The sequence below is a fragment of the Accipiter gentilis genome, chromosome 5 (genome assembly GCF_929443795.1).
Source record: "Accipiter gentilis chromosome 5, bAccGen1.1, whole genome shotgun sequence".
In the NCBI taxonomy this organism is placed as follows: Eukaryota; Metazoa; Chordata; class Aves; order Accipitriformes; family Accipitridae; genus Astur; species Astur gentilis.
This window is the reverse complement of record NC_064884.1, coordinates 34,890,708-34,913,892: the sequence shown is the minus strand read 5'-3', so window position 1 is coordinate 34,913,892 and position 23,185 is coordinate 34,890,708. Positions and strand designations below refer to the sequence as shown.

Here is a 23,185-nt window from a genome sequence, read left to right as displayed (position 1 = left end):
GCTATTGTAAGATCCGATTTCTTAATGTAGTCCAATTCATAACTTGTTAAATAATTAAAACTGGATTTACATTGGATTTGAGTTGCAGGCTGTTAGGGCCCAAAGTCCTTGTGAGCAGACACACTAGTGACCTAAACTGAAATGACTTTTCTATCACTTTGCATATTGCATTGCTGAACATCAATTTTCCCATCTTTAAAACATGGAGGGATAGAAGACCTTCAGTGTATGTCTCCAAAGGAATTTTGGAACAGAAGAAAGTGTATGTGTGTGCACCAACAAGACAACAGGAAAACTAGTTCAATTTTTTAATTGGAAATTTTTCTCCCCTTGATGACAAATCATAATTCTGCAGTGTTAGAGCCACTGTATGTATCAGAAGCAGAAAAAAATATGCATTTTTAACTAACAATTTTGAGACTCAAGTAAGAGCATTGTAAGCAAGCTAGGGAGAAGTTTTAGAAATTTAATCTAAAAGTCAGTTGACTAAATTTCTGCAGAAAAGTGTCCTTTTTTTTTTTTTTTTAAATAACAAGTAATCCTAACCCCTTTGGGAAGTGGCCCTTCTTTTCCAGTATGGGTGAAGTCTCAACTGGAATGCTATGTCTACTTTCGAGCAGTGTGTTTCAGAAATGGACTGCTTGGGGAGCTCAAAGGATACTATAAGAACACAGAATAATCTGTGACTTGTACCTCTGAATAGGGCAGGAAGTAATAAGCTTTAAGTAACAGGTAGCAATAGAAAGAGTTAAGTTAAATATTTATGTAAAATTTTCTAATGTAATGTCATACAAAGTGCTAAACAGACTGTTGGGTGTGTTATGGAGTAACCTTGTTGTTTTAAAGAGCAGGTTATAAACAAATTTATCAGCAATAACATAAATGCACATTACTGGGTTTTTTGGGGGGGTAGAGTAATAAGTGATTCTAAGTTTCTTTTGAGGTTGTTTCTATGATTGCTGTGCATAAACTTTACCAGGGCCTGTAAGGATAGGACAAGGCGTAGTGGTTTTAAACTGAAAGAGGGTAGGTTTAGATTAGATAGAAGGAAGAAATTCTTCACTGTGAGGCGCTGGAACAGGTTGCCCAGAGAAGTTGTGGATGCCCTATCCCTGGAAGTGTTCAAGGTCAGGTTGGATGAGGCTCTGAGCAACCTAAGGTAGTGAAAGATGTCCCTGCCCACAGCAGGTGGATTGGACAAAATGGTCTTTAAAGGCCCTTTCAGTCACAAACCATTCTGTGATTCAAATTGTTATGCAGAAAACAGAAAGCTCTGACAGTGCAGAATTCTCTGCCCCAAGGGAGTGATGGCGTTCCTTTTTGCAGCATAAAAGTCAAATGGAAAGAAATGCACTTCGCAACCTCTAGTTCAGCTAGGATTGTCAACTATAGAATGCAGTGGTGTATACAAACCAAATTTTCTCCCCCTTCTTTCTTAAATGACTTTTCTTTTACCTCAGCATCTATTTAAGTGTCAATATAAAATTCAGATTTGCAGCCTGAAACCACACTTGGACATTGGCTTTTATCTAATGCTTTAAAATAGGTATCTGAGGTGGTGATTCTGATTGTGTGCAAATCTGTTGGAAGCTGGCTTAGAGTCTTAGGTATATAGATATCTTTGGTTAAAAAGAGTGGAAGTTTTAAACCATGCTTTTCTTCTAAATGTGGTGTTCTCACTAGCAAAACCAGTCACAGGGAGTTCAATGTGTGTACTCATACCAGAAAGAGGGGTGGAGGTAGAAAGGAGTCAAGGTCACTCATGTCACTTCAGCAGTTGTATTGTTATTAATTTTGGACAGAATACTGATTTTTTTCCAGGAAAACCTGTGCTGTGCTGAAATAGGTAATGAGAGCACCATAGTTACCAAGAGTGGTGAAGGTACAGTTTGAGACAAGGGCTTGTTCTTCTGGTAATTTTAATCTTAAAGTATCCATTATAATAGCATACAGAAGTAGCCAGAACACTTAAGATCCCAGAACCATACATTGTCATAGCCACTTAAGTCATGCTGCATGACTGATAACTGTTTTCAAATATTCTGTTTTCTTTTGACTAGTTTATAAAATAAAGCTTTATAAAATAAAGTGTAATCTCATTACTAGGGAATTATTTTGATTTTGAACTTTAGAGAATTGCACAAATTCACTGTTGAATAATTCTGAATAGGTGTCTTTAACATGAAGAGTTCTTAGTAATGAATTATACCTAGTAGGTTTGATATGTTATGTGAATTTGAAGTAATTGGGCTTTGCTTAGGTCAGTTGCATGATGTATATTAACTACTAAGTTTGTTGAGAAAAGCATTCATGAATAAAACTTGGTCTTCTCAATTTACAAGTGCTAAGTTGTTAGATATCTAATTAATAAAACCTTTTAAATAATTTATGCTGTGCAATTAAGAGTTGCGCATAAGGATAACTAACTTCTCAAACAGGAATTATTTAAATATTAAATACTACAACAAAGCCTTGTAGCAATATCTTCTCTAATGATAGTTTAATTTGCCAGCTTGTGTAGGGAACTTCAGTATCTTGGAAATCGGTTTGGGTAAAAAATAAATAAGTTAAACTGGAAAAAAAGTCCTTGGAGGGGAACCAAAGCTAAATGTTACTATGTGACTGAAGCAACTATTCCAGTTATTCATTATTTGCTCTAGGACTCTGTAGATGCTAAGGTTTAAAATTATATACCTGATTGGGATTAGCTGGAAGTGTGTTGACACTGAGGAAAAGCGGTATTTGGGTCCTCTTTAATATGAGTTGACCTCAACATGTCACAGGCCAATTTGTATTCAGGTTTTGTTTCCAAATCAGAGTTTAACATGTAAGGGTTAAATGTGAACTAGAAGGTTGTTTGTAGCACAGAGAACTGTAGCAGTTAGCTACCCAGATTAAAGGACATTCTGGTCTTAAACTATTCTTGAACTATGTTTTAAAAAAAAAATTAATAAAATTTGAAAAAATAAATAAGGCTATAACTTGTTAATGAATTCTGTATTCTCCTGGCACAGCCTTTTACCAGCTCTGGCAAATTCCCTGCTTTTAGCTGTATGGAAGAATTACTGCCCAATAGTTAACGCAATTTCTAGATTTCATATCTGTTTCTCCTATTGGTAATCTAGTTTGTCTAGCTTGTTTTCAGGCCTGTTTTGAAAATCTTTCAAATAAGGAATAAAAACTAGACATAGCTTGTGTATAAATGCTTGTGTCGTGTCTAAGTATTTTGTATACTAACCTGAAAATTGGAGTATTAAGTTACCTGTGAACTAATTCAGAATGCAGTCTCCAGTATATGACTGGAAAGTGTTGTGAATTCTTGCTTTTCTAGCCATGAATTTTAAGAATAGAGTGGTGAGAAAGAGTTGCTTTTTCTTTTAAAATAATTCTATGCCCATTACAGACTTTGTTCTGAGCTGTGGAAAGCATCTTCATTGGGTAACTTGCAGCTTCTTAGATTTGAGCAAAACTTTTCTTTAAAAGTAGTGGCCAAGAGTCTTTAAAGATGCTGCTTTCTGTTAATCTTTAAATAAGGATCTGTAGATAAGAAACTGGCCATTTAAGAGATTCATAGCTCTTGACTGCCTTTTGTACCAGTGATGGTTAGTAATTTGAAGCAAGTCTTCTGAACTGGTGATTGATGAAGTTTTTCATGTATAACAAATCTGTTTGAAATTACTGATGGATGTCAGAAGCACAGTGCAAAACTAGCTTGTTTTGCAAGTTTTCTAGCCTTTTGTTCCTGTTGCATTTGTGTGGGTTTTGCAGCTGCTTCATGTTCTAGTTACCAAATAAAAGTTAGAAGATATTAAACCAATGTCATGCTAAGCTTGGCCACTGTTCCTTGACTGTGGGAAGCAGTGTTTAGGGACCAGGAAAAAAATGCATGATGTTTACATGGGAGGGGTTGCTTGCATGACTTGTCATGCAAGTTAAGTGTAGTACCTCTTTGCAGAACACACAATTCAGTGTGTGAATGTATTTAGTATCCTAGGTTTTGTACTTCTCTAAGACTTCTTCAGTGTATCACAATGTAGTTTCTCTGTCATCTACATACCTGTATAAATATCCTACACATAATAAAATTGTTGTGTGCTCATATGTAATGCAAGCCTCATGTCAAATGTGTTTTGACTTAATAGCAAATGTTCATGTTAGGCTAGATTAACTCTGAAATAAGCACAGTTAACACTTCTTATTGAAAGCATGTTGTGAGATGGATATCCAATCTGGCTTTAGTGTCCTTGCCATGCAAGAACTACTAATCTTTGTGCTGATCTAAGGTCGGGTGTGAAAGGTCAAACACACATCACTAATGAGCCAGGGACTTTCACAGAACCAATCTGAGATGGTCAAGTGACAGACTAACTTGATTAAAAAAAAAAAAAAAAGAAAAAGTGGTATGGGTTGACTAATTTGTCTCCTTTGCTGCAAACCCAAACCAATCAGCTTTACGTACAAGAATGAAAAAATTTGTTTAGTTATCCAAGACTTGCACCCTTACTGAGCTAAGATTCCCTGTTCTAATGCCAAAAGAACTAGTTTACTTGCTTTGTGACTTAGCATAAAGACAAGAACCAGAATCATAGCATCAAAATAGAACTGAGTGTTTAGTGTGTATGTGTACTTTGCATATCGATCACTGAATGGATTGATAGCAGTTTAATTTTTAATATGTCAATTTTTTTGCTGTGGCATTTAAATAGTTTTCCTCAATGTTAAACTGCACAATTCAAGGTGACAAAATCATGCTTTAAATGTTGCTTGTTTTGTACCCTGCTCTAAATAGCAACTGTAGCATTGTGTTTAAAACACAAACTCTGTCTATAGTGAGTGAAAAATCCCACTTGTATTTACTACTTATTAATAAACAAGAGTTTTAACTTTTATTATGACACATACCTTACCTTTTTAGATACTGTAACTTTGTCCCCAGCCTGTGCATTAGCAGACATTGGTTGTGAGACAATTTTTCCTCCTACCTCACTGAATTTATAAACTGACCAATTCTGCCACTTTGTGGATAGCAGAAGGACATACAGCTTTTCTTGCCTGTGAGAGCAGGTGATGATAGATATTGTTCATGGTGTTTTCCTCCACTTTCTGTGTATCAGTATCAGTGTTTCATTTCCAGCCTTTAAGGGCTGCCCTTATCCCCTTTGCCCTGTGCATTTTGGGGTAGGATTATAGTATAACTAACAGAAGGATTACAGATGCATATCAAACCACACTTCTGAGAAGTTAAATATTTGGACCCTTTGCAGTGTCAGTGATATGCCAAGTACAGGTTTAATATACGACATAACTAAGTTTTTCACACATAACTAAGTTTGGGTTTTTTACACTTTTTAAACTGGTTTTCTTGAGAGTAAAAGGAAATGATCACTGGGTCTGCTTGCCTTTATGATGTCATATAAAGCCTTCTTTTATCTGGTGGACTTAAAAATGTTACTTGGTGGTGATCCACTAGATGTAATTAGAAGAAGTTTTATCTTGTTTCAAGAAGTTAGCAGGAGAAAATGAACTTCTTGACTGTCTGGATTTGCTGTAGGTATGAACGTGTTTTTCATGCAAGATCAGATTCCTTTGAAAAACATTTTCTTGAGGCTGTGCATGCGTGCGAAGCCCCATGTGTCAGTGCAGTTGATGGAACTGCAGTTCCATCAGTTGCCTTCTGCTGCCTTTGGCACTGAGGCAGAACTGAAGTGCTATTACTATTACCTATTACTCTGAGATTTCTGGTTTCTAAGAAACAGTTTTTAAAAAACTATCTCCATTGTCCATTAGCTGTTTTCCTTGAACGCTGATGACTTTCACAGTGGTATGAGGCACATAATGGCCAACTGCCATGTTCCTGGGCAGAATTTGACCTCTAGTCTTTACGCCCAGCCTGCCTGACAGACTTTTCTCCATCAGTGATGGGCATAATTCTTCTGTCTCCTGTGGAAAAGCTGCATCTCTCACATGACCAGTTTTTTTAAGTTGTGGTATGTGACTTCCCAGATGAAATGTTCAGCCTGAATTGTGTGTGTTAGAGCAAGCTACCCAAGTTTTTTCTGATGCCAAAAGTCTGGTTACTTTTTGAGTCATGTCAGATATACCAACAGGAGGAGTTCACAAACATGTAGTGCAGAGGATTTTCAGTGCTAAGAGATCCTCAAATATTTAGGGTATTTGGTGGGCATTTCTTCAGTATTGAAAAATTTTCTTAGTTTTCAAATCAACTCAAAAGGAATGTGTGCTTTGGTCTTTTGTCATCACTACAAGAAGTGAAGCAGCCCTTTTCTGTTTGTGTATAAATAAAAATGTGGAGTCCCCTTCTGAGTAAAGTACAACTGAAGCTTGAAAAGCCATCTTGAGAGGTGAAATATGACTCCATAAAGGAAAGAATATGTAAGCTGTGAAATATATTAGGAACACGTAAAAATACAAATACCTGCAGTACCTAAGAAACCTCTAAACTGGAGCCACCTTCTGGAAAATGATCTATATGGCCCTAATATTGATCACATCAGTGGTGACAATTTTATTTCTGTTCTTGGCTCTTGCTTCCCCATTACTCCATCTTGACACCACTAGTGTACACCACAACTTAGGTACTGAACGTGTACTTCTCAGCTGCCTTTAGAGGCAGTCCTTCAAGTGATCGTATTTTGAGAAACATTATTTGGAGTGCTGTTATGGTATCTAAATGGAATTGAAGTACCTGATCCAGTTTCTATAATATACTGCATTTATCCACATGGTCTTTTGGGGGGACAGTTTTCGGGATGCATTGAAGAGGAATTCTCCCTCTGCATGTGCCTTCTGCGCCTTCAGGCCTTTTTTGCACAGGTAGGTATTTTAAGCTTATTGCAGTTACCAGGTCTGGAAATAGACCCCTTACAGCAGTCTGGTAAAACCATAGCCACTGATTGCTTCCATCCGTATGTCATTCTGACACTGGCTCTTGACTCTTTATGCCTATTGAAGACTTGACAAGAGACTGTGGACATGGAGTCTAGGCTAACATAAAAATTAAACTTTTCAGCCACCATGTAAAATTCAGAAGCTATCTAACGCATGAAAGATTGAAGGTAGAGGTAGGCTGAATTTTAACTTTGGTAACAACACTTTTCTCTTAAGAAAACTTTTCTTTTATCTATACAATGATGACCTGAGCAGCTAGTGTAATTACTGTAACTGCAGACCTATAATGATAGCCTGAGGTTCTAGAAATAGTTTCAGTGACTTAAAAATAAAATCGGTGTTTGTCATTCATGAAAGTATTTGTCACTGTGCTTTGTTAAAACAATGGAAAATTCTGAAGAACATAGAATACTTTATAATGAAGTAGACTAAGGAAAGGTAAAGATTAATTTGGAAGGATTTCTGTTGTCATAATAATACACTCAGGTGTTATCAGCCTGTCATTTTTACTTAATATTTCCCTTAAATGCCTAATTCTTTGACTTACATTAATTTAATAAATTGTATTCTTTGATATTTCTGTAATGAAATTCCTTTAAGGAATACTATCACTTGCTATAATAACTATAATAAACCACAATTAAGATTTTTCTTAACTAACTTTGACAGATTATCAGAAAAGACACATGGTCTGTGGTTAAGAAAGGAAATCCTTTCAGTAGGTTTACAAATTACTTTTTAAAGACTCCTGTCACTGCTAATACTCTCCCATAAGCAACAGCACAAACTGTATTTTAAGTACAGTAAGAACAAGAAATATTTTGAGGGCTTTTCTTATCAATGTTTTCCACTGCTAGTGTACCACTGTATGTAATATATAATTTTGTTTTCTTGAACTATTGCTTCAACTCTTACAAATTAATTTCACAGAAAATTGAAATTTTTTTTTTTTTGGAAGAGGGCAAGAGGGGAAGGAGTGGCTTTGCAAATATCTATGCAGTGAGGAGGAAGATTTTATGCTTATGGAAAAGAACAGCTACAGTAGAGTTTGGAACTACCCTGACTATTCTGGGGTTCCATAACAGTACCTCATTTTAGCAGTGATGTTAGCATATATTAAAATCATACTGTAGATTTCAGATTAAAAAAACCAAACAGCTCTTTAAGGCATTGGGTTTTTTTCTATAAAGGGATTTTTCTTTTGACAGGTATAGGGAAGTGAAATATTTGGAATAAAGTGCTGTGCACAATACTTGCATTATGCTAATGCAAGTTCAGTCTACTTCGGTAAATGTACTATACTTACTGATGTAGCTGAAATTTCCTTGGAGATAATGTGAGGAATCTGTTGTGCCATGAAAGAGCTACCTGCAAAAGCCTGCTTTCTGTGATCACTGACTGAGACAGTCCCAGCCTATCTCCTTAGATGCACAAAACTGGTCTATTTTTTTATACATGCTTCTGTTCTAGTATTTTTAACCAGACTGGCTTGATACAGGAGAAGAAGAGTATGATACTCCGCCTTTTACTGTTTTCAGGCAGTTGGGGTTTGTGCACAAGAAACACTGAACCCAAGTAAAAAAATTTTGCAAGTCTATCTGTAGTCTTTTCTCTCTGTTCCCAACAATTGATTCTATTTTCCAGATTTATGTATGTATCCATTTGTGGGTAGAGAGAGAGGGGGAACAATGCTTGAGAAACGGCCAGAGCATTACATGGCAACTTCCACTTCTGTTGATCTTAAAGTATGTTATGGATGGAGTATATTATTCTAATCTTGTGGTGGCAGAAAGGTTTCTGAAAGGAAAATCTGCATTTTTCAGAAAAATATATATGCTGTCCTTGGCCAAGTGTTAAATCAGCAAGTATTGCCTCACCACCAAGACAACCCTGACCTTTTGTTTCCATCCTCCAGAACAAGTTTGAATCCCTGTAATCCTCAGTTCAGTTTTCAATGGAGCAAGCAAGGCCACTGAATGTACCCTGTATGTTGACATGCTAGTATGTTGTCATTGGTCCTTCAGATGGTCATAGTGTCACTGAATTTCCAATGTTGTTTAAAAACTGCATAGTTTAAGGTGAAGCCTTAATAATTGAAGAGAGAGAAGCTCAGTACATGGACTTTAACGTTGGAAGTGTTATTCTGTAAATTGCGAAAATAAATGCAGTTATCTGAAATGAATCACTTTAGACAAAAATATAATTGAATTTCTGAAAGTTGGAAGACGTACTTTTTCTATTAAGAAAATAAATAGCAAATTAGGTTATGTTTGCAAATGGAGGAATGTTTGCCACATTCAAGGTGAAATGGGACTTCTTTCATTATAGCAGGATCAGCCTGACAAATTCCTTTTTGAATTTAAGTAGTCATCAGTTGTTCTGTGAAACGGAAGTTCTAAGAATATTTTTTAGGTTATAAAAATCATACAAGACTTTTTTTTTTTTCTGATTGTAGAAGACTGGTAAAAGCACACTTTGAAGGATAAGGTTAAGAAACCTGTTTTATATGTGGCTACACTTAACAACTTTGAAGTCTCTTCAACCTCCTGCCTTTGAGAGTTTGTAATAATTTTGTGAAGTTACTAGTTGAACTCAATTTATTTTTGGTGTGGAATCATTTCATTGCTTGCTAACTCTTGACAAAATTAATCTTACTTGCAAAGAGGAGACAAATTGAATATGGCTGCATATTCAAATAGTGTATCAAGAATATTGAGGAGTTGGACACTTCTTTAAGTGTTGTCTTTTTGCTATAGCAGTCGAAGTTGCAGCCCCAACTTATATTTTGGCCAATTTTAAATGAAATAGATCGGGTTTTGTAATGAAAGTGTTGGACAACTATAATTGACAATATTAACTCCCAGATCAAGACAGATAGGCCCATGACCCTGCTCCTGAATATTATTTCTGGCTGCTAGGCCATGTTTTTAGATCCAACTGATCTGGCTGTCAGCTGCTTCTGGCACATGGAGTCCTGGCACAAAAAGAAGCTGTGGTGTTGCAGGGTGCTGAGGGTTTTATGTCTTCATGCTGCATCTCTTTCCCCTTCCCCATGACCTGCTTGTAGTGGGAGAGCTCTGTTGCTGGGCAGTAAGGTTTTGGGGCATGCCTAGGAAGCGTGTGTACAGATGTATGTGATTTAGCTTCCAGTAAAATATTTTTTGTCAAGGACATTGGGGAAACTCAAGTCTTTAACCTTTGGTGTTTGCATCTGTTGTGGTTTAACCCCAGCCAGCAACTAAGCACCACGTAGCTGCTCGCTCACTCCTAGCCCCACCCAGTGGGATGGGGGTGAAAATCAGGAAAAGTAGTAAAACTCATGGGTTGAGATAAGAACAGTTTAATAGAACAGAAAAGAAATTAATAGTGATAACACTAATAAAACGACAACAGCAATAATAAAAGGATTGGAATGTACAAATGATGTGCAGTGCAATTGCTCACCACCTGCTGATTGACGCCCAGCTAGCCCCAGAGAGGCAATTCCTCCCCCTCATGTTCCTATACTAGATGTGACACCCCATGGTATGGAATACCCCGTTGGCCAGTTTGGGTCAGCTGCCCTGGTTGTGTCCTGTGCCAACTTCTTGTGCCTCTCCAGCCTTCTCGCTGGCTGGGCATGAGAAGCTGGAAAATCCCTGACTTCAGTCTAAACACTACTTGGCAACAACTGAAAACATCAGTGTTATCAACATTCTTTGCATACTGAACTCAAAACACAGCACTGTACCAGCTACTAGGAAGACAGTTAACTCTATCCCAGCTGAAACCAGGACAGCAGATCACTATGCTTAGTAAGAATGCTACAACCTCTGAAAGTTCAATGAGGTGGAAAAGCATTTTAAATCTTGTATATGGTCCTTTTTCTCTGAAACTTCAATAAAGTAAGTTAGTGCAGCCTTTTGGCTTAAATATTTAAGCACAAGAAATCAAGAAAGTTAGAAAATGGATAAATTAAAGATTTGCTTGAGCAAGCTGCATTCCCTAACTAGAAGGAAATTAGTGATATAAAAAGTAAAGTACACTTTTGATCGAGGTAGTATTACTACAGAAGCTTTAACTTTTGAAACCTGTAATACAAATTAATATCTCTTCAGCCATTAGCAATTATTTTTCGTTGCTGCTGTTAACTTCAGCACAAAAGCAAAGGCTAAGTGTGTATATACAGCATCTAATGCAAAGGATCTAAAGCTGTTCTTTGCATAAATACTTATTAACAGGTTTGTGAAGTGATGCGTGGATGTGGCAAGAAGGGAGCCCAACTGGGAGAAAACAAGAATAAAAAAATCTGTAAAGCTAAGGATTAGAGCTGACAGAATAAATTTCCATTAAATAATTATTTTACCTTATCACTGAAACATTTCTGAAAGTCCAAGTTTGATAGTCCAAGTAGCTTGGCAATTTCTTTCAATATTGGACCCTGTCAGATTAAAATGGTTTAGAGTTTACAGTTTCCAGAAAGTTTCTAGACTCTAATTTCAAGTTAGTATTTCTGTTGTATAGAAAAAAATCAGATACTTTAGAAGCTTCAGTTCCTACAGACATTATTTCCTTATCAGTTTTGAAGAAATGATAAACAATAAGCAGGACCCAAGAGGACAGAAATAACCAAGTTTTCAAATACTAATATTTGCACTGGAGCTATGATCAAAGAAGAGTTCTCTGCTGGTACAAACTGCATTAGCTTTTGTGTTTTGTTCAGGTACTTCCTTCTAGCAGAAGAGAAAACTATAAGGCAGAAAATTAAAATGTGGTTTAAGTAAAGTAGTAGCCCCAAATATAAACTACTTTTAAAATGACTTTTATAATTGTTTAGGATTGGGTTTAGGTTTGCTTTTTATGGGATACTTCGGGTTACATATAAACTTACATTTCTTATGCTTTATTTTCTGCCTTTGTCTCCTCACTTGAAACCAACATAATCTGCATAAGGCTACTTCTAAAAATCCTTTGTTATTTAAAACTTGAAATTAGATACATTTCAAAGGGAGATTTGTAGTTTATAACATAGGAGTATTGTATTTTAAGTTTAAAATGACAGCAGTCATGAGCACGTACAATCAGTATGATAACTTTCAAAGGAGGCTGAGTGATTTTTAGCTGAATGACTTAATAGTTTTTGAATACCTTGTTTTCTGTTTTTTTATTTAAGTTTTTACATTGTCTGTGAATCTCTTGCTTTTGTCATGTACCAGCTTTGCTACTTTTCTCTGACTGTAACTTGTCTTATTTCTTCCTGTTTGCCTATTGTTTTTCTTCTACTTTTTGGCAATGTAGACCTTGAAGTGTAAGATATCTGATAGACTTTTCTTTAATTCCTTTTTTGGTGGCTTTCTCTTTCAGGATAACATTTTGTCATCTGCCTTTCCAAAGTAAATGGCTATATGTGGGCACCGAAAGAGGAAACATTCACATTGTCAATGTGGAATCATTTACTCTCTCAGGCTATGTCATCATGTGGAATAAAGCCATTGAACTGTGAGTTTAAGCAAGTATTGTCTGTTGATGGGAGGGAACAGAAGTGTCCCAGATGTTACTAATATCAGTTGCAGAAATGTCATTGTTGCCTACAGTGGCCTCCATATTAGTCTCACTACACCAAATACATGATCAAAATATGTAAATAGTCATGTAAATACTTTTTATTCTCATAAATGTGAAGTGTTAATATATGTTTCTGTCTATAACACTATTTTATCATAGTGCCTGGAATAGACATAAAAATAGACAAAATAGGTAATATAAAAATAGACATAAAAATCATTATCTGTGGTGATAAAGAACTAGAAAAATAATACATGTTAAAATATGATGTGGCTGGTACTTGGACAGGTATGTCACTTCTACAGTTTTGGGGTTAAAGCCAAAGTATAAAGATATGCATTGTAAGAAGGCTGATGCATGCCGAGTATAAAATTACTGGCTGACAATGTAAATTTAAATAAGCCTATTCCAAGAGTGAAGTATGTTTTACAGCTATTGTTATTGCTTCTCCTTTTTAACAATAAATATGTTTATGCAAATATAGTGGTTTGTGGGTGAAAACATACACTTGTGTGCTGCTGTTCCTGTGCTGTTATTTTGTTCCCAGAATGCTATGTATTATCTTCAAAACATACATGAGGTCTATCACTTGCCAAAGGCTGTTGAAAAAAACATAGCTCTTCATTAGTCCATCTTCTTCAATAGCAAGAAGTCAACATAAAGTCTTAACTCTGTTGTTTTAACAATGCCCAGCTTGGGCAGTTTGTGAATAATGGCAAGACCTCTTTTCCAGCATAAAAATAAACATTTTATCCAACTGTGACAGTTCTGTAACAACAAACATTAAGACAGATATTGTAAAGCTACTGGCAATTTTTTTCTGTTACAAATAAGCAGTAAATAAGTCTTTACTTCTTATTAAAAGACAGAAATTAAGTGCCTAAAAATAGACAGAAAGTATTTATGGGCTTGAAGATAAAAGTAAAAGTGACTCCATGCTGAAATGTCAATAGGTTGCTTACATGGAGTCTACATCTGCAGAATCTGTATTACTTGCAGTCATTTTGAGATGCAGTTCTGGCAGGGGAAATTTTTTTTTTTTTAAATTGAAATATTTTTTGTTTAGGTCGTCCAAATCTCACCCAGGACCTATTGTCCACATTAGTGACAATCCAATGGATGAAGGAAAGGTAGGATATGTTTAAAGACCATTCAATACAATATTATTTAAGCAAGACTTTTTTTTAAAGTAAGATGCTACTGCTTTTTAAGGAAGGATTAAGTAGATGAGGACAATGTTGAAAGCATAAAGGAAGGCTAAATCAAGGTTTTAGGCTCTGAAAATAATATGAAGCAAGGTACAGACATGGCTGTAGGACACATTACTGGAATAATTGAATGCATCTTGTAATCAGAAACACTTGAAACCACAGCTGAAAATGTTTAATTGCAAAAATTCTTGAAAACAAAACCAAAGAATTTTACTTATGGTGGTAAAAATTAAGATGTTACCAAAAAAACCCCAATCATAACCTGAGTGCGGAAATAGTGGGGTGGAAATTAAATAAACTTTACAAAGGTCTTTGGTGTTACTGTTTCACATCTTTAAAATGCATATTAGTATAGAATATTTATATAGAATACTATGTACTTTGTCTTTAGTTTAGCTAATCTAAGGCAGCAGTTTTTATGGGATTTGAGGTCTAACTGACATACTCTCATTTAGCAGACAGCATCTAGTGATTATAAAAATTTTCTTAAAACCTAACTGGACTGTAGTGCAACTAGATAGTCAACTCAACTAAAACATGTAAGAAAGAGCTATGTATTAGACTTGTCTTTTCCTTCTTTTGAGGTAATATTAACATAATCATCTTTTTACCTTGACTAAAAGTTTTACAGTACACATTCTTGAAGCCCTTGCAAGACAGTAATTTTTATGTCCTGTGACATAGCCACAAAGGAGAACTTAAGATATGAACTCAATGGTCATGAGTTCCTTCTGTATTATTAAATTAAATCTACAGGTATTACCCTTTGCTTTGGGATATCTGTTATGAGGGTCATGCAAAAACAACACAGAATGCATAACTTTAGTCCACAGTGAAGACTTCATGAATTAAAAGAGAAAGCAAGGAGTTAAAATGTTAATATGCCTTCTCTAGGTGACAGAGACAGACAATGACTGTAATACCAAATCATACATTCCCCACTTAAGTCATGGTTGCAAGACTAAGTCTGTTACAGACCTCTTCTACAAGTCTTGGGATGGGATCACCTGACTCATCCACTCCATGAGGGATCTTCAGCCTCTTTAGCTTGCGTGCTTCATATGGTTATTTAGAAAATCTTAGTGGTCTGCTGTAACTTTTGTTCAGATCCCTTGGTCCACACTGAAGAGTAAGCAGGCAAGGGTTTCTTAATTTTGACAATAGGAATAAAGCAATATAGGAAAGAAGGATTTGAAAACAGCAGTCTTGCATGCATTTTTTACAAAAGTGTGTAGACCCCTGACAGAAGTGTGGTTATAACTTAGCCAGAGACACCTTGATGCCACTTTAAACACATTTTCGTTAATGACTCTGTTCTAGATTAAGCAGGCATAGGTGATTGAGTAATTGATGAATTAAACTTTGAATTATTATTTTTGTCAGTGTAATGTCTCAAATATCCTAGAGTTTTGAACTTCCATTTGTGAAGAATCTTCACAGAGAGAAAATAATTTTTTGTACTACTGTTTTATGTATGCAGGAGAGATATTATTTTTTGGTTTACTTGCTTTTCATTTGACATCTTAGCAATGGATAAAACTGGAGAGAGGGAATGACACTATTGTCTCAGCAGTGGTTTGAATGTTTTAATAGCATGCTAGTTATAAGCTTGTATCCTAGACACCTGAGGTTTCAGTCCATCAAGGAGAATTTCATGTATACAGTTTTTTTTCATTGGGATGAAGCTTACTAATGAGTTTCTCTGTAGAATTAAGTTTGAATTGTGTTCCAGAATCATTGATCCTAGAATATGAATGCAATTAAGCTATGGTAACTTGAGAAAAGACAAATGATCTATTTATTCTGGTGTATTCCACCCCACATTTAATTATTTTCAATTAAAGTTTAAGAATTACTGGTTTTATCAATCATGCTATCAATCGGTGCTTTAGAATCTGATCTTACACTCCTCTTTCTCATACAAAAAACATTGCTGAAAAAACCCTGTGCAGTTGCAAGAACCTCCTGTGTACTCACTTTAAAAATTTGTTCATGCTTTTAGCCTTCTAATCGCTGTGATTTTTCTAATGTTTAAAGTTAAAATAGAAAAACTATAAAATACGGCTTATGATAAGCAAGATAATTTAAAATAATAGTATACATGACACTAGTGAGAAAAATTCTAATATTCATTTTTGCTAGACTAAATGTTATAATAGCTTTAGGGTATTTTTGTGCTGTATAGCATTGGAATAGATCAAATATTTTATCTGTAAGCTGGTAGGACATCCTCTGTTTTTCATACTGGAAATAACTGTACACCTTGAAAATCTTAAGCTGAAAAATCTGTCCAGGCAAAACCTCTAGGTACAGCAATAGGCCATATTGATTTAGATCTCTGTCCTTGACTACAATGGCATGTGTGTGAAGGCAGTGTTTTGTAATTTGTAATACGAGGGATGCTCCTCAGGGCACTTCTGTTTGCTCACAGGAAATAGGCTGTTTCAACAGTGAGTAAATCCCAGCAGCCAACTACTCCTTTTTGTATGTCCACACTGGGAGAAAGAAGTGAGAGTGAAGGCATGCTTCTTAATGCTAGGAGCTGCTTCTCCTGTAGCAACATTGCTCAAAGGAAAGATCTCGCAGTAGGTCCAGCAACTATGAAAGATGAAGCTGCGTTGCCTCCTATATATCAAGTGCTAAGACTGTTACTACTGCCTTATGTTGGCCTTGTTTTGGTTTCATTATGAGAAGTGTCACTTAAGATAGGACTGCAAAGCACTTAGATACTCAATGTGTTAGACCAATTATTATGAGCAATTTGAATCTTCACTCCCTTCAGAAATGGTTTAATATTGCTTCTAGCAAAAATTATTTGTAAAATTATCTTGTTTAATTTCTCTCTAGTTTTCCTCTTCTTAATAACTAATATTCTTGGTGTTCCTTTAGCCAGTTATCTCAGTTGTGATTAACATCTAGAGAAAGCTTATATTACATAGTTTCTTTATAGACAATGAATCATTACCTAAAACTTTAGGAAGGAAAGTGTGTTCTTCCAACAAATCTAAGCAGAACAAATTCCAGTGAGGAAAATGCACAATAAAAAGTTCTCTCTCCCCCCCATTTTCACTCAGGAAGGAAGATACTTAGGAAAGTTTAATGTTGACCTTTCTGGAGCTCAAAGGGATTTCCAAGGAATCTTCAGAGGAATGCATTATTTTTTTTTTTTTTCTAACTTTGCATGAATGTCAGTTGTATTAGCAGGAAGTTTAGGAGGATGGCAACAAGTACAAAGTAAACCTCTCTAATATTGAGTTCTTCGCCGCTTCTCACTAATCTTTGTCTTCATAACTACTTGCAGTTACTACACGTAGTATTATGCTGCATCTCTTCAGGGCAAAAACTACAGGCATTGCAAATGGTATTATTTTGCTTATCCTTATAAAGACTTAATATATCTGCTTATTATTGCAGCTTCTGATTGGCTTTGAGTCTGGAACAGTGGTATTATGGGATCTGAAGTCAAAGAAGGCAGATTACAGATACACACACGATGAGGTAACATTTAACCTGCATTTCGTACTATGAGAATACGATTTGCCATTCTTTATTATTTTTTTCATTTCTTCTGCTTCTGTCACCAGTGGATCAATAAATAGGTCTCTGAAATTGCAAGTACTTGAAGTTTTCTCTAAAAGAGCCGTAGAGTTTGAATAATAGAAACTTTGGACCAAATAAGTGTTCACTGATTTTAAATTTGTGAAGCAATGGATGGTGGCATGGATTGGACTTCTTTGCTGATTTTGGGGGCTGAGGGGCAAGCTTTCAGATCTTTTTTTCTGTTATTAAGTAGTGTGACTTTCACCTGTGTTAAGAGCTTGAGTCATAAGTTGAAACAAGATGGTTTAGCAATTTCTGTAATATGGAATCTCTCACATATTCTGAAAAGTGGCGCGTTGGGTGGGAAGAAACTGCTAAATAGCCTCACTAGGACACTTCTGTAAATACACCCTTTTTTTTATAGGATCAAGGTTTGAAATAAAACTGGAAGAGGTTTAAAAAAACCAATGGTATTGAATGGCACTTCTTTCAAACTTGATTCTTGAGAGAATACAGGCTTTTTGAATGACTGAGATTAAGAAAAATCATTCAACATAATATGCAAGTTGATGTATTTTATTTAAAATAACATAAAATTAGTCTTGATTACATTTCATTGTAAAATGTCTGTACCATTGTTCAGTACCAGCTGGGACTGTTTCTTGTATCACAGTGGGTGTATTTTCCTTAGCTCTGTGCTGAACTTTTCACAAGACAGGATTTGGGGGTTTATGTGGTGATTCTGGCTCAGTACTCATGCTTATGTGTTGGTTCTACCAATGAAGAGTTTCTTTGAAGGGGTAGTCTCTGAAGTAGTCTAAGCCTTAGATCATCAGAGCTGTATTAGAACATCAGAGTGGAATGAGGTTTCTTTGTGTGTTCAGAAATGTCTGTATAAGCCTCAAAGTATGTTATGTGAAGAACAACTTTCAACCTTCCAGTTCCATTGCATTCACCTAATTAATTCCCTCCATTTCTTTGTTTCATAAACTTATTCATATCTCCATCTTTTTCTAGTCTTAATCAAGTTCTTCCTGTACCTCTTATTGTTCTTGCTTTTCTCTAAACCATTCTATTTAATCTTTCTTTTATAAAAGAGAAACACAACAACATAGCATATTCAAAATGTGGGTATGCTGTATTTATGATGTGGAATAATTAAGTTTGGTTTTGTTTTCTTTCTCTGATCTTGATACTGGATTAGTCTTTTGATGCTGCAAGCATTAAGCAGATACTTCGTTGGAACAACCTACTATAAAACTAGAGTCTCATTCTTCAGTGTTAATTGTCAGCTCAAAGTCCATTGTGTTATGTATCGCTTCACATTTACATAGTTGGACAATAAAAATTGTAAGTCTTTCTGTAGTTCTTCACTGGAATCCTAATTTCTACCTTTGGTAGTGTCAGCTTTGGTACTGTCAGCACACTTATCACCTTAATATTCTTGTTCTAATTTTCTATGTTATTTATGAATTAACTCAGCAGCACAGATCCCTGAGGGTCTCTACCAATTATCCTCACCCATGAACTAATCAATTACTGCCAGCCTGTCTTTATTCTAGCTTGCTTTATTTCCTGATACCTTAACCAATTATTCATCTGTTCAAGGATCTCTAGTCTGTTTGTTTTTATTTTCCTTTGAGAGATGTTGTTGAAAGACTTTGAAAATTGTGTAGACAGCTTAATTGATGTTTCCATTAGGCACATGCTTGTTAACATTTTCAGAGGTTTGTTGGATATGATTTCCTCTTACAAAACCATGTTGACTTCCCATACCTGGTATATTATATTCATCCATATGTTGATTAATTCTGTTCTTTAATGAAGTTTTGTTGCAGTTTCTAGAAACTTACCGAGGGTAAACACTATACTGCTTATTCTGTTTTTCTTTGGATTTTGCAGTCCGTTTGTTTAAAAATTTACTGTATACTTGTCATCTTCTTGAACCAACCCTGATTTGAGAGGTTGCAAACAGCAGTGAATAGTTCAGCTGTTTCATCTTTGATTTCCTTTAGGATTTATAAATGAATGCATCTAATTGTTCAATTTGGTTTTTGATTGCAGAAGAGGTAATGAAATACCTCAGGTCAGATCCTTTGGTAAAGAAATGTGCATTATCATAAGCTAGGAATGGATAGGAAGGAGAAAAAAAAAAAAGGTCTGTAGAGTGAACTTGATGAGTTTCACTGTTCTCATCAGTGAGAATAAACATACATAAAGTTGCTTTAAAAAAATACTGGCTATTCAGGTCTTAAAAGTTGAAGTATGCTTTTTCTGTGAGTTCAGATTGCCCTTTAAGAAAAATCTCTTTGGAAAAAGAATGACTATATGCAGTAATAATTTCTTGGTTTTCATCCATTTAACATTCTATGACAAGGTATTTCTTCTTCAATGGGCAAGTTATTTAGATCTAATCTTCTAAGGGGGAAGGCAGAATAGAATAATGTCCCATTTTTGAATTTGGATTTGATACAGTTAGGCAGTTTCAAGTTCTTCTGGATTCTGGCCTGAATGGCATAGAAATAAAATGATTAATTTTGTCTAACAGAATTGAAAAATATGTGTTTCTTGAAAGGTGGCATTGCGGAGAGTGCTGTAATTGTTTCTGGACCAATGGTCTTGAGAGAAGATCCTATCAGATACAGGAAAAATAATGAATAGAAAGCTGCAGAAAGTGGATGATTATATGTATGCTATATATATCTGTCCTTTTTTTGTGTGAGTCAGGTGAGGTGGAGCTTCTTCTGTATCCTTCTTTTATTCTATTCTTCAGTGCCTCTCAGTTTTGTATTTAGCTGTGAAAATGGAGAATCTCTCTCAATTTGTCAGTGAAAGGAATATTGAACTCTAAATATTATTTATCTAATCATATTGTGATCAGTGCTGACTAACTAGTGGCCTGTATAAATATACTGTTCTTGCTGTATTTCAGCTAGCAGTTTCAAGTAAGTGAATGTAAATGTTAAGAAATGCAGCAGAAACGGGGGTTTTTATTGTGTTGTGCAAGAATAAAATGATATTGCCAAATAATAAAAACTTTGCTAGTTTCTATGAGCAGCTTCCTTAACAGAAAAGAGAAAAGTATTCTCACATGCTTAATGCTGAAAGAGGTTACTGTGGAAAGGTGGGTAACTTTTTGAGTCTCAGAAAAGTAACACCATAATTGATAGTGTGAAAAATGCTGACTGGCATTGTTGGAATTCTGATAATAAGGTAACCTGTTCATTCTAGTTGAATAACTTCACACACTTATCCAAAAATGAAATATCTATATATCTATAGTAAGTAAACAATTCTTTTCAGTGGCAAGCTAGTACAGTTGTGTTGATTCTAAAGTAGAATGGAAAATCAGAAACCAGGGAAACTGAATTGAGCAGGACACAGACAGGGTACAGCTAACAACAGTTTTGGGTAAGAGAAGAGTAACTAGTAGACAGTTCTAGGCAGAAATAATTTAATGTGTGTCCATTCTAAATTTCAATGATGCACCTTGATTTTTTTTTTTTCCCACATTTGAGACTGATACTAATTTTGTTCTCTTTAACATATAATACTGACTTCAGAGTTGAAAAAGTTTGGTCAAGAAGATGCAACGTAATCTGATTTTTAAGATATGTAATAGAAGTAACCAAAGTGTTTTTACAAGAATGTTTTAGCCAGGATGTAATGCAATTCATAACTTTTAGAGTTAAGCTTGCTCCTGAATGGTTTTGTGGAATATCTTGTTGACTGAAGCAGTAAGACATCTGCTCCCTTTGTAAAAAAGGAGCCTAAAAAATTGGTGGCCATATTCATTCCTTATTTAGCTTCCTCTCCCCTCTATCCCCGAAAACAAATAATTAGGGTGACATATCATAATTATTAAAATACTGTAATGTCTTGCCAAGACTTTTATTGACTAGCTTAGTCTAATCTAAGATAGTGTTGTTCCCCAAAAAGGCAGTCTTACCCTGACCACCCCAGCAGTGTCTTTCCATAACTAGTTGTGGCTGTGTGACAGTACAGCAAGTACAGCAGTATAATTAACTCTTTTCCCTCTTCCTGTACACCCAATTAAAGTATCAGTTGGAAAGACCCCATTGCACGTGAAGACTTAAGGCTTGAGGAAAATCGTCAGACTTTGTCAATGTAGTGGTTGCCTTGCTCAAGAGAGTGTACACACAGAGTCTAGCGGTGGTGGAATAATGCCTTATCTCATGAGATCTCCTCTGCTTCTGTTAAGTGTGGCATAGAGCAGAGAAAGCTCTCTGCCATTTTATTTCCTGCTAGCAAACCTTGTAAATTTGAATACTTCTGTGCACAGAATCTTTCTAGCTCTTGTTTCTTGTTGATTTCCTGTTTTAGTGGCTTTGCCAGAGGTTTTTCATGTGCTGACTCTAAGGGCTGTATCCTGTCCATGAATGTGTTTCACCTCTTCTCTCATAGAGGGTAATGCACGTGACATTCTGCCCTGTAGCAGGAGCAGGATTTTAAACCTCAGGATTTATGTTCTTGGTTCTCCAGTTGTTCTTGATGAGAGCTCTTCTGAGTGTGGAGTTGACAACCAGTAAGAAGAGAGCAACTTAGCCCGGTCTTGTCACCCTTGAGATGTGGTGCAGAGCTGCTCATCAGATACAGGACATGCTGTCTGGTCTCCCTCCTTCCTCCCTGACTGTGCCATCTCAGACTGCTGAAGTGTAGCAGGGCTGGTCACAGAAGGATCTTGTTTGGTGAATGAGGCCTACGTATTAGCACTGGGGAAACATTCTCTGGCTCTAACACTATTGAAAACAAGTAATTCTTCTGCTACTGGTTAACCATGTAGTCCCATCAGTCTCATCCATCACCAGTCATTGCAAAGGTGATGACTGATTCTGTGCTGTTAGAAACTGCTGTGCTCTACCTGAGATATGAGCTTCGTTGATCCAAATGTCATTCTTTACAATTGCTATGGGTTTGTGTGGTGCAGGTTTTTTGGTAGCAGGGAGGGGGCCACAGGGGTGACTCCTGGGAGAAGCTGCTAGAAGCTTCCCTGGCTCCAAGTCAGACCTGCCTCTGGCCCAGTCCGAGCCCATCAGTGACAGTGGTAGCGCCTCTGGGAGAACAGATTTGAGAAGGGGAACCTGCAGTTGAGTGGTGGGATTGGAATGTGAGAGGAACCCCTTTGCGGATACCGAGGTCAGTGAGGAAGGAGGGGGAGGAGGAGCGGGGGAGGAGGGGATGCCCCTGCAGCCTGTGGTGAGATGGTGGGCCGTCCCCCCCCAGCCCATGGAGGTCCATGGTGGAGCGGAGGCCCCCACAGATGGCCGTGACTCCATAGGAAAGCCTGCGCTGGAGCAGTTTGTGACTGAAGATTGGCCCGCGGAAAGGACCCACGCCAGGGAAGTTCACGAGGAACTGCGGCCCATGGGAAGGACCCACGTTGGAGAAGTTCGTGAAGGACTGTCTCCTGTGGGAGGGACCCCATGGTGGAGCAGGGAGTGAGGAGTCCTCCCCCTGAGGAGGAAGGAGCAGCAGAGACAAGGTGTGAGGAACTGACCCCAGCCCCTGTTCCCCTGTGCCACCGGCGGGGGGGAGGGGGGATAAGATGGAGAGAGAACTGGGAATGGGGTTGAGCCGGGAAGGAGGGAGGGGTGGGGGGAAGGTGTTCTAAGGTTTGGTTTTACTTCCTAATATCCTTGTTTTGATTGATAGTAAATTAAATTGATTTTGTTTCTTCTCCAAGTTGAGCCTGTTTTTTGCCTGTGACCACAAGTGAAGAGTGATCCCTCCCAGTCCTTATCTCGACCCACCAGCCTGCCTTTATATTTTCTCCTCATCCCACCGTGGTTGGCGGGGGTGGGGAGTGAGCGAGCGGCTGCGTGGTGCTTTGTTACCGGCTGGGCTGAAACCTTGACAACGATCTTCCTCTGCTAAGGAACAATGTGAGGGTCAAACTTCCTGAATGATCAGAGGTTTATGGAAAGATACCTGTGCAATTTCCTCAGGGAAGAAGCTGAGTC

At 36.8% G+C, this 23,185-nt stretch overlaps 1 protein-coding gene across 11 annotated transcripts in view; it reads left to right on the top strand.

Moving 5' to 3' along the window:
• STXBP5 (syntaxin binding protein 5) overlaps nucleotides 1-23,185 on the top strand; it is a 118,579-nt gene that overhangs the window by 32,351 nt on the left and 63,043 nt on the right. For all 11 annotated transcript variants that reach the window (XM_049800577.1, XM_049800575.1, XM_049800569.1 and 8 more), the window contains exons 5-7: nucleotides 12,253-12,387; nucleotides 13,520-13,583; nucleotides 17,079-17,162. In XM_049800577.1, the coding sequence (XP_049656534.1) occupies nucleotides 12,253-12,387; nucleotides 13,520-13,583; nucleotides 17,079-17,162 (283 nt within the window). The remainder of the gene's footprint in view (nucleotides 1-12,252; nucleotides 12,388-13,519; nucleotides 13,584-17,078; nucleotides 17,163-23,185) is intronic.